Below are 12,632 nucleotides of genomic sequence, written 5' to 3' on the forward strand. Positions count from 1 at the left end.
TGCTATAAAAAGCACAGCACCCAAGCTCAACATTGGTTTGTGATAGACTACTGGGCCTGAGGAATTCAGTGAGTGAGGGCAGAAGTCTCCAGGCTGGCTCAAAGGTCCCAAGCCCTGTACTTGGTTCCCATGTAAGGACCAGTGTGGCTAAGGCACAACGGCTTCCCTGCCAGGGACAGTTCCCTGATAAATACCCCAGTAGGAAGCTGCCTGCCTTTAGGCTTAAAGGACCCACTGGGAAAACAGATTTACCAATGCTCAGATACCAACATCCAGGCCAAAGACCAAAGACCACAGCCCCTCCTCTTGGTCCTGCCTAACTGTACTGCCTAGAGATCCCTCAGTTAGTTAATAGAGCAGAGAAGAGCTCTGCCTCTGCCATTAATTCACGTGTGCCCTGGGGCCAGTCCTTTCTGGGCCTCAACTGGAAAATGGGAGGACTGGATCAAAACATCTCTGTTCCCCCCACAGGCTGTGATAAGGTTCTTTCTACCTCTAACATTCTAGAGTTAGAATATCGTTTGGGGGTTTTGGGTTGTTATTGTTGTTTTGTTGTTGTTTTTTTTGACACAGGGTCTTGCTCTGTCACCCAGGCTGGAGTGCAGTGGTGTAGTCATAGCTCACTGCAGCCCCCAACTCCTGGGCTCAAGTGATCCTCTTGCCTTAGTCTCCCGAGTAGCTGTGACTACAAAGGCACACGCCACCACAATGGCTAATTTTTGGGGTTTTTCTGTAGGGACAGGGTCTCACTATGTTGCCCAGATTGGTCCTGAACTCCTGGCCTCAAGCAATCCTCCTGCCTTGGCCACCCAAAGTGCTAGATTACAGGTATGAGCCACTGGGTTTGGCATCATATTCTATACTTTCACTCACTGGCACAGTGAGAGCAGAGATCAGGGACACAGCAGAGGCCAGACAGGGCTTCATAGCACCGTACCCTCAAAGCCAGACCACCTTCAGAGGCTCTCTATTGTGTGTCTGCTGCCTCCTCTAACAGAGCCTCATAGGTGTGCTTGGGCCGCAGGCACTTTAGGAAAAAGGGCGGGAGGCCTGAGTCACCTACTGGGGTGTGAGATGGGCTCACCCATGGCAACCCAGCAGACCCAGGGGGCAGAAGGAAGCCAGCACCTTCCCTGCCTGCATGGTGCAGGAGAAGCCTGCTACGTCTGCTTTGATCTCCAACCCAGAAAAGTTTTTCTCTACCTTAAGGACTCATTTTCCCTCCTCTTCCCTCAGGACACAGCTCACTCATTCTGACTGGGTTCCTTCCCCTGGCCTGCCTAGAGGGCATTCTGTAGTCCCCCAGGCAAACTCTACTCATCCCAGAATTAAGTACCACCTCCTCCAAGGATTCACCTCAGACTACTTAGTCCTTTACCCTTCTTCAAATTCCCACAGCACAAAAGGCAGAAGCTCTTAACCTTTAGAATCTATCGCTACTTGCACACTGATAATCAACCCTGTTAAAAAAAAAAACCATCTGTGGCTGCTATGGGCTCTCTTCCCCTGATAAAAGTGCCCATATACAATGTCTGCAGACTGTTTTGCAGGGTCCATGAACTCCATCATGGACTCAGAAGAATCTTAGAAACCTAGATCTTAGAAGAACAACAGGTCACCCAGTCCATTCTCCCACCTAAGCCAGAATCCCTAAGCAACCCCTCCTAAATGATGTTCCACCTAGCCCACCTCAAGACCACCTCCTTCAAGAAGCTTCCCTTGGGTGCAGTGGTTTGCACTTGTAATCTCAGCTACTCAGGAGGCTGAGGTGGAAGGATCACTTGAGCCCAGGAATTTGAGGCTGCAGTGAGCTATGCCCACACCACTGCACTCCAGCCTGGGCAATACAGCAAGATCCCATCTCTTAAAAAAGGAAAAAAAAAAAAAAAAAAAAAAGGCAGCAGCTTCCTTCATCTCTCCTCCTCTGCTCTGATCTCTCCAGCATCCCAGCCAGTAAAACATAAATGCCCATTTCTTCAATCTCATAACACTGATCTGGAGTTCGAGATGATCATGATCCTGTACTTGAGAAATTGGTGCTTTGAAGCCAGGGCTCGAAGACAGAACGGGCCTACCTCCAAAGGATGGGGCTGTGTAGCAGAGTTCCTTCTCTGAGTACCTCAGAAACTGCCCAGGCCGCAACAGAGCAGGGGCTCCCCTGGGATGACTGCCCTTCCCACTGGAAAGCCCCAAAAGGCCTTTCACAATGAAATCAACAGATAGGTAAACTAACGCCCAGAGAAGCAAAATGACCTACCATAGGTCAATATGCAGGAAAGAGGAAGAGTTGGGACTAGAACTCAGGTCCCCAATTCCCAGCCCAGAGCTCTTTCCCTTTATATAACCGCTTTTTTTTTTTTTTTTTTTTTTTTTTAGACAGAGTCTCACTCTGTCACCCAGGCTGGAGTGCAATGGTACAGTTATAGCTCACTGCAACCTCAAACTCCTGGGCTCAAGCAATCCTCTTGCCTCAGCCTCCTGAGTGGCTGGGACTACAGGCATGCGCCACCACACCCAGCTAATTTAAAAAATTTTTTTGTAGAGACAAGGTCTTGCTATGTTGCTCAGGCTGGTCTTGAACTCCTGGCCTCAAGCAGTCCTCCCGCCTCGGCTTCCCAAAGTGTTAGGATTATAGGTATGAGCCACTATTCTCGGCCTACACAAAGGCTTTATGAAAATTAAATTTGCCTCATGTGCACACACACTCACATACTCATATATACATAGAGAATTTCTAAAAATATGGACAAGAAAGTTAACAGTGGTAACCTCTAGGGAGTATGACAATGGGGGTGGTCAGAGAAGTGAAGAGGGGACTTTTACTTTTTACTGTAATACCTTTCTGTACTGTTGGGTTTTATTTTTTTGTTTTTGTTTTGTTTTTTGTTGTTTTACCATTAACATGTTTTACGTGCTTTATTTATTCAGATTATAAAAATAAATCTGCCACAGAAAGGAGATTCTGGCCCCAGCCCACCCCAACACACATAAAAGCAAAGAGAAGCCATAAGTAAACCTGTCCAGGTATAACTATAAATTAATAAGATTGCCTTCTTGTATGGTTTATGGCCACTGGTCTCATTAATTCACAGTCACAGTGCAGTTTATGGCTTGAGGAATCTTCCCGGAAAAAGCTTAATTCAATTAGGGCTCTCGGCAGCTCCCCAAGGAAGCTCTGGTATCTCCCTTTTACTTACACAAATTGAGGGCAGACCAAACAGACCCAGATCTTCCCAGAGAGACCCCACCCAGCCCGAGAGGATGCCCTCGCAGACCCTCCATTAGAGTCATGCCAAGGGAGGTGGCGCAGCAGCACCACTAAAACACTGGCTGATGCCTAAAGTATCAATCTGTGAGTGTCAGTGTCATTTTCCCAATGAACTCAGTTAAACTCTCTGGCCTGGCATTTAGTCTGGCACCAAGAAGCCTCTGCAACCCTTGCCCTCCCTCCTCTGAGCAGTCAAACTGGTTTCTTGTCTGCCCCAAGGCTTTGCAGGGACCGTATCTCTTCATGGAAGTCAGACACATGCTCATTTGTTCATCCATTCCCCAAATATTTACAGAGCCCTTACTCTGTGCCAGGCACAGATAAGAAGGGTGAACAAAGGCCCCCTGGCCTCAAGAGGCTTACATTCTTATGGGAATAGGTACTAAGTATAGCTTGCTTATCTAATTCTTTCCATCCTTCTAGAGTTGGGCTCAAGTTCCACCTCCTTTGAAAGGCCTTCTCTAAACACCCCAGTCCTCAGGGACTGCTCACTCCCTCTGCACCTCGCCTCTGCCAGGAGTCTGCCCACTGGGCAGACTGGAAGCTCCTAATAATCAGGCCTGGATCTCACTCCTCTTTGTTCCCCGCGGGGCCACATGCTAAACTCCTGCTGGCTGACTTCAGTGGGCCTGCTTCTTGGACCCAGGCTCTCAATAAGCTGCTCTTAGTCCTGGGTGGCCAGTGCAAAGACACAGCCTTTTCGAGCTTTACTTGGCGTGCAGCAAGTGCCATGTAAGTATTAGCTATTTACTGTTTTGGTGAACTTGTGGGCTCTGTCTTACCCACCGCTGTGTGTCACCCCTTCACCTTCGGTGCCCTAGTCTCAAACAGGCTCAGCACTGTGGAAAGGCCAGTCTGGGCTTAGGGGTAAGTGTCCCCTGAGGGACTGGGAAGGGGGCCTGAAAAGGAACAGCCCGTCTCATCTTGAGCCACAGTCAGAGCTGCTTAAGGACATATCTTTTCAGGAAACAGCTTGCTGGGGTAATTTGGGGAACTCCAGATTCTCGGCAAGTAGTATTAGATCTCAGGGCTCAGGTCTGGCTGAGACCCCAAAACTGGTCCTGCATGTTGGATGCGCTTTAGGGGGAAGGGGGACAGCCCACTGATCCAGGCCCAACCCAAAACTTAGTTCAGTTAAAATTAGAATAGTCTATAAGATTAAAAATACCCACATATAATCACAGGCTGCCTTGAAGTATCAGTTGATGTTTATCGGCATCTAAAGAGAAGGTTTGGCCCAGTGCGGTGTGTGCAGACAACCTTGGGGAGACATGTCTGACTCAGACATTTGCAGGGGGAGTGAGTGCTGCAAAATGAGGCCCACACAGGCAGTGGATGACTCAGGAATAACCTAGGTCCCGGGTTTGCTGAGCGAGCCTTCTTCCCATGCCTCCGAAGGAAAGGGGGCAGGTGGGGGAGGGGGGAGAGGAGAAACGGAGGCTTTGCACAGGCTGGCATTCCCAGAGGGAGGCTTCGGCCCCCTAGCTCCAGTTCCCTGTCACTCCTGTGTGTTTCCGAATGCCACCATCTATGAGAAAGGCTATTTGTTTCACAGTGGAACTTGGAGGGGGTCACAGTTTTTTCCCCAAACCCAAGAAGTGATCCACAGAGAGTAGCCAAGACTTGAAATATTAAAACCTTTAAACCTACCCAGTTCAAAATGATTATGGGAAAAACTAAATTTCTACGCTGAAAAGGCCCTTGGAGTCAGGGCATAAGGATGAAAAGAACACAGACTCTGAAGTCAGACAGATGAGGGCTTAAATTCCAATGTTTTCTAGCTGTGCAAGTACCTTCCTAACACAGCCTCTGAAACAGGAGCTTAATAAGTGGCAGCTAATATTATTAACAAGTATTAAACAAAAATACTACCAATAGGAAACGGGGGCTCAGAGAGGTTGTGCCTTACCTAAGGTCACACAGCTGGGAAGCAAAGAGCTGAGACAGAGTTTCAGTCAGGTCTCTTATCCTCCATTGTAATTCACTTCCCTGCCTGTCCTTTCCTCTCCCCGAGGGCCTATAACGCCACTTGGAGGGAAGGGAAAAGCCCTCTATTCCAAAGGTTTGCTGCTTCACAGACAAGGGCTATAAGGATGACAGTTCCAAGTCTGACTTCAGCCCTCAAACACCTCCTTCATGCAAATGCAGGTGTGTTTGTTTGAGGGGTTGGAGAACTTGGAGTTGAGCCAGCCAAGGCTCCAGACCACTCGGCTCCTTCAGCCCCTCCTTCCTACAGGAGGATCTGGTGTCCCTCCTGACAAACATCCAGGTTACCAATGTGGAAGTGTCTGGTCATTTACTCTCCTCAAAGCTCCTTTGGATTTCTTGTTCCCCTTGATCCTTACAACAGCCCCATATATCAGCCTGGTAGGAAAGAGGATGGGGCCTTGGGTTAGGAGTCCAGGGATTGTGACCTCTACCACTTACTTGCTAAATGACCTCAGCTTAGTTAGCTAAGTGACCCAGGGCTCAGTTTCCTTAGATGTAAAATGGGTACATCAATACCACGTGCTATGCTAACCCACAGGACCATTGAGAAGATCAAAATTAAATACTGCACATGCAGGTGCTCTGGCAACAAATTTCAGTTCTAATGAGAATTACTACTAAATTCCTCCTGTTTTGTAGAGCTAAAGAAATTTGTGCCACCTGCTCCCAACACAGAAGCTGCCTCTCAGGGGATCCTACTGGGCCCTGAGGATAACCCAAAGAAGCCCATCACCCTTACTGCTCAGAGGCAGGAGGTCACAGTCAGCTACCACCTGCTAGCTAAAGAAAACCACCCTTTAGCTGGCATTCCCCTGCCCAAGCAGGGAAGAAGCAAGGTTTGGTCAGACTGCTGAGAGGGCACCAGCAGAGCAATGGCAGTCATGGTCACTACCAGAGAACAAGGGACAGGCCCAGCCTCACTACAGGATTTGGGTGCACCCATACACACTCACAGGGACAGAGGACAGGCCCAAAGCCACGCACGGAACACCTACAGCTTTCTCAGGGCAGGGAGAGGGCTCCCACCATTGACATTAGCCCAAGCCCTGGAGGGAGTCCCATAATTCCCGAGCGCAGGTGCGGTGAGCTGGGCACTACCCACTGCAGGGATGTGTGCAGCTGCTGAGGGGAACACGAGAGGCAGAAGATGCAGCTGCACCCCTCTGGGAGGCTATGCCAAGACTGTAATAGAAAATAAATCGTAATTCAGCATCACTGAAGATAACCTCTCTGGGCTATTTCCTCATCTGCAAAACAGGGATAGCCTTTATCTCGTATGATTTTAGTAGGGATTAAATGAGATTTCTTTTATAAAGTGCCTGACACTACTCTGTAGATACTCCATAAATGGTAATTATTATTAAAACACACACACATACCCCAACAGAGGAGATGTCACAGGGCAGACTAGGTCTAATGTCAAAGTTACGGATAAACAATAAGGGGGCAGGGTTCAGGGGGAGAAAGTAAACGCCGTGGGCTGGAGTGAGCTGAGAAGACACCCCCCCCCCCCCCCCCCCCCCCCCCCCCCGTCCTAAAGGAGAGGAACCGTAATGGGCTCTGAAAGCTGCTACAGTGAGCCGGGCATTCAATCTCTACCTGGGTCTTAGAAGGCGGAGACAGTATCTTCACCTTACTGATGAGGCAAGTCAGATTCAGAGAAATGAGGTGCATGAATCCCAAGGTCCATGGACACACAGGTACCAAGACACAGGGTCAGGGGAAGAACCCAGGGTTTCTGACGATGTCTTTCCTTTATGAGCTGGATAGGGTGGGGCTGGCTGGGACCCAGAGGAAAGGTGAGCCTCATGGGTGCTCAGCTGAATGAAGTCCAGGCCATCTGACCAACTTATGCCCTTAAAGTGCCCCGGCACTCCTGGAGACACAGGTGCTACCTGAAGCCATCCTCCCCCTGGGCCTCTCAAAGTTCTGGGATTACAGGTATGAGCCACCACCTCCACCTGGGCTTCTAGAGACAATTTCAAGGTGACCTTTAAGGTGTTTGTTCATCTCTTCTTTTGAGAAGTGAGAGAGTTCTAGCGTCATTTTTTACAGGAAACTAGTTACTGGGTCTGATATTCACAAATGGGAAGTGAGCAGTGACCCCACCTCCTCTATTCATAGACTCATTCTAAGGAGGAGATGGCAGGATACGCCTTGCAAAAAGGAAAAGCAAAAAAAAAAAAAAAAAAAAAGCTATAGGATACAAAGGGACAAAAGAAGGCTTTTTTGTCCCTGGTCAGGAGACAAGATGAATACCTGCTTTATGGGCTCCCAGGCCTCTGCCAGCCATTCTGGGTCAGAGATATGGCTACATAAACGCAAGGGATGCCAGTGGTGAGCTGGGTTACAGTGAGGTAGTCCCCTGGAGCAAGCACTGGACTGGGAGTCAGGTGAACTGGGAACAAAGCAGAATTCATGCAGGGTCCAAACCACAATGCGGGGTTGGGGTGGGGAGTGGACCTGACCCTAAGGCTTAGGGTCATTCTCACAGTTCTCCCAATAGCCTGAATCCCCCTCGGGCCACCAGCCCCTCCCCACCAAGGAAAAGGCAAGAATTCCTGACTGTCACAGAGAGAATAGAGGCCCAAACAAGGGAAGTGACTTGCCTAATGTCACCCACTGAGTCAGAGGCAGAATAGAACCCAGAAGCATCTACTCTAGAACTTCAGCTCCCACCTTACCCCTCCCACACCAGTCTCTGCAGGAATCTACCTGAGGCTCTGCTCCATGATTAGGATAGGAAGAACTGCACAAAGCACTTTCTATTCTTAAAGGAGGGGTACCTTGCAAGGGAAGCAGCTGCCAACATGACAGAATGAGGGCTCCAACGTAACTGCTACCCACGCTGGTATGTTGAGAAGAGGCAAGACCCCAAAATAAGCTCCTGGGCTCTTGGGTAGCTGAAAGTGCAGAGGAAGCATGGCCTCAACCCCCCAACTCTGCCCCCTAAGGCAACTGGTTCCATCTTCTCTCCCCCCCCACAACAGCTCTGGAGGCAACCCAAGTGAACAGAAGACTAGGACATACCCAAAACCCAGAAACTTTAAGGAAGGACACCTGGTGGCAGCCTAGGTTTGAGAGATTTGTTTTTGGTGTTTTTTTTTTTTTTCTTTGAGACAGAGTCTTGCTCTCTTGCGCTGGCTAGAGTGCCATGGCGTCAGCCTAGCTCACAGCAACCTCAAACTCCTGGGCTCAAGCGATCCTCCTGCCTCAGCCTCCCAAGTAGCTGGGACTACAGGCATGCGCCACCACGCCTGGCTAATTTTTTCTATTTTTAGTTGCCAGGCTAACTTCTTTCTACTCTTAGTAGAGATGGGGTCTCGCTCTTGCTCAAGCTGGTCTCGAACTCCTGACCTCAAGTGATCCTCCCACCTCAGCCTCCCAGCGTGCTAAGATTACAAGCATGAGCCACCAGGCCAGTTTGAGAGATCTGTAATCCCCCAGCCTCAGAGGAAGACTGTAGAAGGCTGAGGTAGGGATGCATTTGTCTTAGGTGATTAAAATACTGACAGAGGCAACTGCCACTCACTGAGCGCTTCCTGTATATACAAAATCAGCTTTATATGGTTTTTTTTTTTTGAGACAGGGTCTCATTCTGTTGCCCAGGCTAGAGTGCAGTGGCTCAATCATAGCTCACTGCAACCTGCAACTCCTGGGCTCAAGCAATCCTCCTGCCTCAGCCTCCCGAGGAGCTGGAACTACAGGCCTGTGCCACTGCACCCAGGCTATATGCATTTATTTATGTCATTGTCACATCAGCGGCACTATAGCTAGATACTTTATCTCCCTTTTTTTTCTTAACCTGTAAGATCTGCTGCTCTATTTCCCATTTTATACATTAGGAAACAGGATCAGAGAGGGTGAGTGGCACAGTGGTAGCTGAATCCTACACTAAAACTTCAACTCTACACTGCAAAGGTGAAGGGGGAAAAAAATAGGCTTTCAATTTTGCCACCCTAACAGGGACCCTTGAGATCTTTTGGCCACCTTTCTCTCCATTTTCTTTCCCCAGAATGGCCAGAGGCTAGGGCTCCTCTATTTTCAGAGGCAGAAAAATGCCTTTCCACGTCAGAGACACAGACTTCTGGAATTGCAAAGGGGATCACATCCAGCCCCAGGAAAAACTAAGGCCCAAGGCTGAGTGACTTGTCAGGGTTTCCAGAGTCAGTGGAATGGCAGAAACATCAGACCTGGAAGGGACCACAAAGATCAACTGACGCGTAGGGAGGCATGACTGGCCCAAGGTCACAGAGGGAGATGGGATGAGAAGCCAGGTTTCCTGACTTCTAAACTGATATCCTTGCCATGGCACCATCTCTGCTCTCCAGCTGTCCACGGTCCTGGGCACAGCACTCAGGTGGTGACAAAGCAGGCCAAGCCTGACCCCATTAGGATTAGCGATATCACGCCTGCAGGGACAAACTTCTGACTGCCCAGAGTGGGGTCTGTGTCATGCTGTCAATGCACTGCAGGCATCGAGACCTGCAGTGTGTGTGCCAGCCCAGTGCCCTAATACAATGCCAGGTGTGGTTGGGAGGTGAAGGTGTTGGAGAGAGGAGGCAATTTATAGACAGGACTTGTGAGGTCTCTTCCTGGTCTCAGAGTCAAATGACACATCACAGTCACTTCAGCTTACAACAAATTAAGACACAAGGTTTCATGATTCAATTGGTATGGTCAAACTGAGATTTCACAGGTGAAGGAGACCTACAGAAAAAGGTCCCAGCTGTTCAAGGTCATGCATTTATGTCAGAATCAGTACATATGCTTCCACTTGCCCAGTCCTTGATTTTTTTTCTGGGAAACTGGCTGCCATCAGGGTATAGGTGCTGATGGCCCAGCTCCATGTAAGGCTCTGTCACTGGGACCGGCTCAGCACCAAAGTCCCACACCAGGAAACCAGCTCCTGGATCTATCAAATCAAAGGCACCAGTGCCCTCCGGCAGCATGTCCCAGAGCCTGCCTCACACCAGCCTGGCATTGCCACTCAGCTCCTGCATGTCCTTGAGAGAGCTGCAAGGCTTCCTGCCAAGAGTCTCAAACTCCCCAAACCCAAATCTCAAGCAAAGGGGATGGCGGAGTCCAGGGACCTCATGCCTTCCACAGCGAGCAGGGGCAGGCTGAAAAAGCACAGGCAGTTTTCAAAGCCCCCTGACACCACTTCCAGGGACATCTGGGCTATGGAGGCTCCAGTGAGTTCCACTAATAATCCAGTAGAACAGGGTGCTCAGGCCCCACAGGGAGAAAAACCCTCCGGGAGGAAACAATTTTTCTGTTTCCTTCTCCCAGAAAGAATGTTTCAAAGTCTCTTCAGACCAGAACACCCCTAGCCCCTGCCCCTGTACCTCGCCTACTTTACTGAGCAGCAGGCCAAGGTGCCTGGCTGACCCAGACAGCACCTTGAGACACAGCTGGGTGCCAACATAGGGGTGAGCTGGGGTCAAACCAAGCCTCAGCCTCCTCCTCTCTCCCTCCACCCCCAAAGCAGACTTTAAAAATTGCCAGGGCCCCCTGTCCCATAGACTATAAAGGCTGGCATTCCTGGGCCGGAAACTGACTCAGGGGCTTCTAACCAGCCTGGGCAGGCAAAGCTGACAGATACCACTCTGGGGATGAAGGAAGGTGAGAATATGGGGATCCCTCATGTTTCACCACACTTGTAAATTTCCTATGTCCAGGTCCCTGCTATACTTAAACTTCTCAAACAGGCTAAGTAGAAATACACTCCATCCTGGAACACCCTCCCATTGAACTTGTAATAAATTGTACTGGTTGCTGTTGACAGAGCAGCATGTGCCACTTGCCAGAAGATACTCCTCTCTGTCTCACTCACAGCTGGGTGCCTGGCACCCCTCGGGGTCTGGCCCAGCCAGAGGTGACTTGCCAGGCCTGGAAGCCCTGCTGAAGGTACTCAGTATCAGACGCATCCCATCCTCTAATCCTTCTCTCTCCTGTACACAATGTTGGCTCCAAACTTGGAAGGCCTCAGACCAGAGCTGGAGTTTGAGGAGAACCAAGATCCTGCCAACGTTACAGGAGTAGTTCAGACCCTTATTCCTAGGCAGTCGCAAATGGTAAGAGATGGGGCAAGAAGCTCACCAGTCCGGTGGCAATGGTAGCATCAGAGCAAATTGGACTTACCTATCTTCATAAGGCAGGCCAGCAGGATCCAGAGGGAGATCTCGAAGGGTGTGCGCACATGTGTGTAGTCGATGCCCAAGACTGGAAACGCCTTTCTCGGCTTCATGTCATGGTCAGTGACGGAATGGTTAACAGGGCGGCTCTCTGGGGTGATCTCTGGTGGAGCAGTGGTGACATCCCCAATGGAGCGTTCCCGTGGTGGTTCTGAGCCTCGGATGGTGCTGGCAGTAGGGCTGGGCTGGAGGCCATGGCTGCTGAGAACAGGTAGCAGCCCCACCAAAGCTACCGCCACAAGTAAGGAAGGGAAGATCCGAGGTGGAGAGAGGCCACAGATGCCAGACCACAGATGCATCATGCTGCTTCCCCAGCCCAGCAGGCCTCGACCCTTAGCTTAGTGAGAGCAAAACCTGGCACATAGGTAGCAAGGGGTCAGCAAGTGGGAAGAGAGACTGGAGTAGTCTCTACAAAATGTTCATGTTTTAGAGAGGTATTTTCGTGGAAGCACTCCCCTGGGGGTGTAGGGAGGCTGGGTTCGCAATCTGGAACTCCAAACTCGGAAAAGAGGGACAAGGATCCAGGAAGGACCACGGGAGACTAAAGGTCTGGAACTCCAGGCCTGGGAGAGGGGAAGAGGGAAGAGGGGAAGAATGAGCCCTGGGGACAGAGGAAGGGACAGGATACGCAGGACACCGGCCAAGGGAAAGGAAGAGCAAAAGCTGGGACTTTCGGCTGAGGAAAGTGACTGAGGAGCTCGGGACTTTGGGCTGAGGGAAGGGGTCGGGAGCCTGAGCTAAAGGAAGGGGACCGACGGGGGTGAAACCCGGTTCAGGAAAAGGAGAGAGGAGGCTGGGAGCCCAGTCTGCGAGGAAGGAGTGAAGCCGGAAAGCGGCTGAGAGCTTTCCCACCCAGAGAAGGGCCGGGGTCCAGGCGCGCCGGGCTTAGATTCCGGGGAAATGGAGGGAGGCGGAAGGCGGAGGCAGGCGGCCTGGCGGGAAGGCGCCTGGGCGCGGGCTGGGGGCGGCTCGCGGTGGGCCAACAGCAACACGCCCCTCCTTGCGGCCCCGGCGCGGCGCTGCGCTCCGCCCCGGCCCAGCTTGCAGCTCCTCCGCGTCCAGCTCCAGACCCTGCCCTGGCCCCGGCGGCAGCGCACTGATGCCTGGCTGAGCCCGGCGCTGCCACTTATAGGCACCAGCGAGCAGCCGGCGCGCAGGCTAGAGCGACCTGTCAGCGC

The 12,632-nt window shown here is 50.9% G+C and overlaps 1 protein-coding gene across 1 annotated transcript in view; it reads right to left on the reverse strand.

Annotated features, from left to right (window-relative positions):
- The window catches only part of SLC9A1 (solute carrier family 9 member A1), a 50,252-nt gene extending 37,960 nt beyond the window's left edge, over nt 1–12,292 (reverse strand). The window contains exon 1 of the mRNA XM_069477520.1: nt 11,402–12,292. Coding sequence (XP_069333621.1) covers nt 11,402–11,756 — 355 coding nt within the window. The 5' untranslated portion in view covers nt 11,757–12,292. The remainder of the gene's footprint in view (nt 1–11,401) is intronic.
- Nucleotides 12,293–12,632: the final 340 nt, after the last annotated feature.

The sequence above is a fragment of the Eulemur rufifrons genome, chromosome 8, assembly GCF_041146395.1.
Source record: "Eulemur rufifrons isolate Redbay chromosome 8, OSU_ERuf_1, whole genome shotgun sequence".
Taxonomy (NCBI): Eukaryota; Metazoa; Chordata; class Mammalia; order Primates; family Lemuridae; genus Eulemur; species Eulemur rufifrons.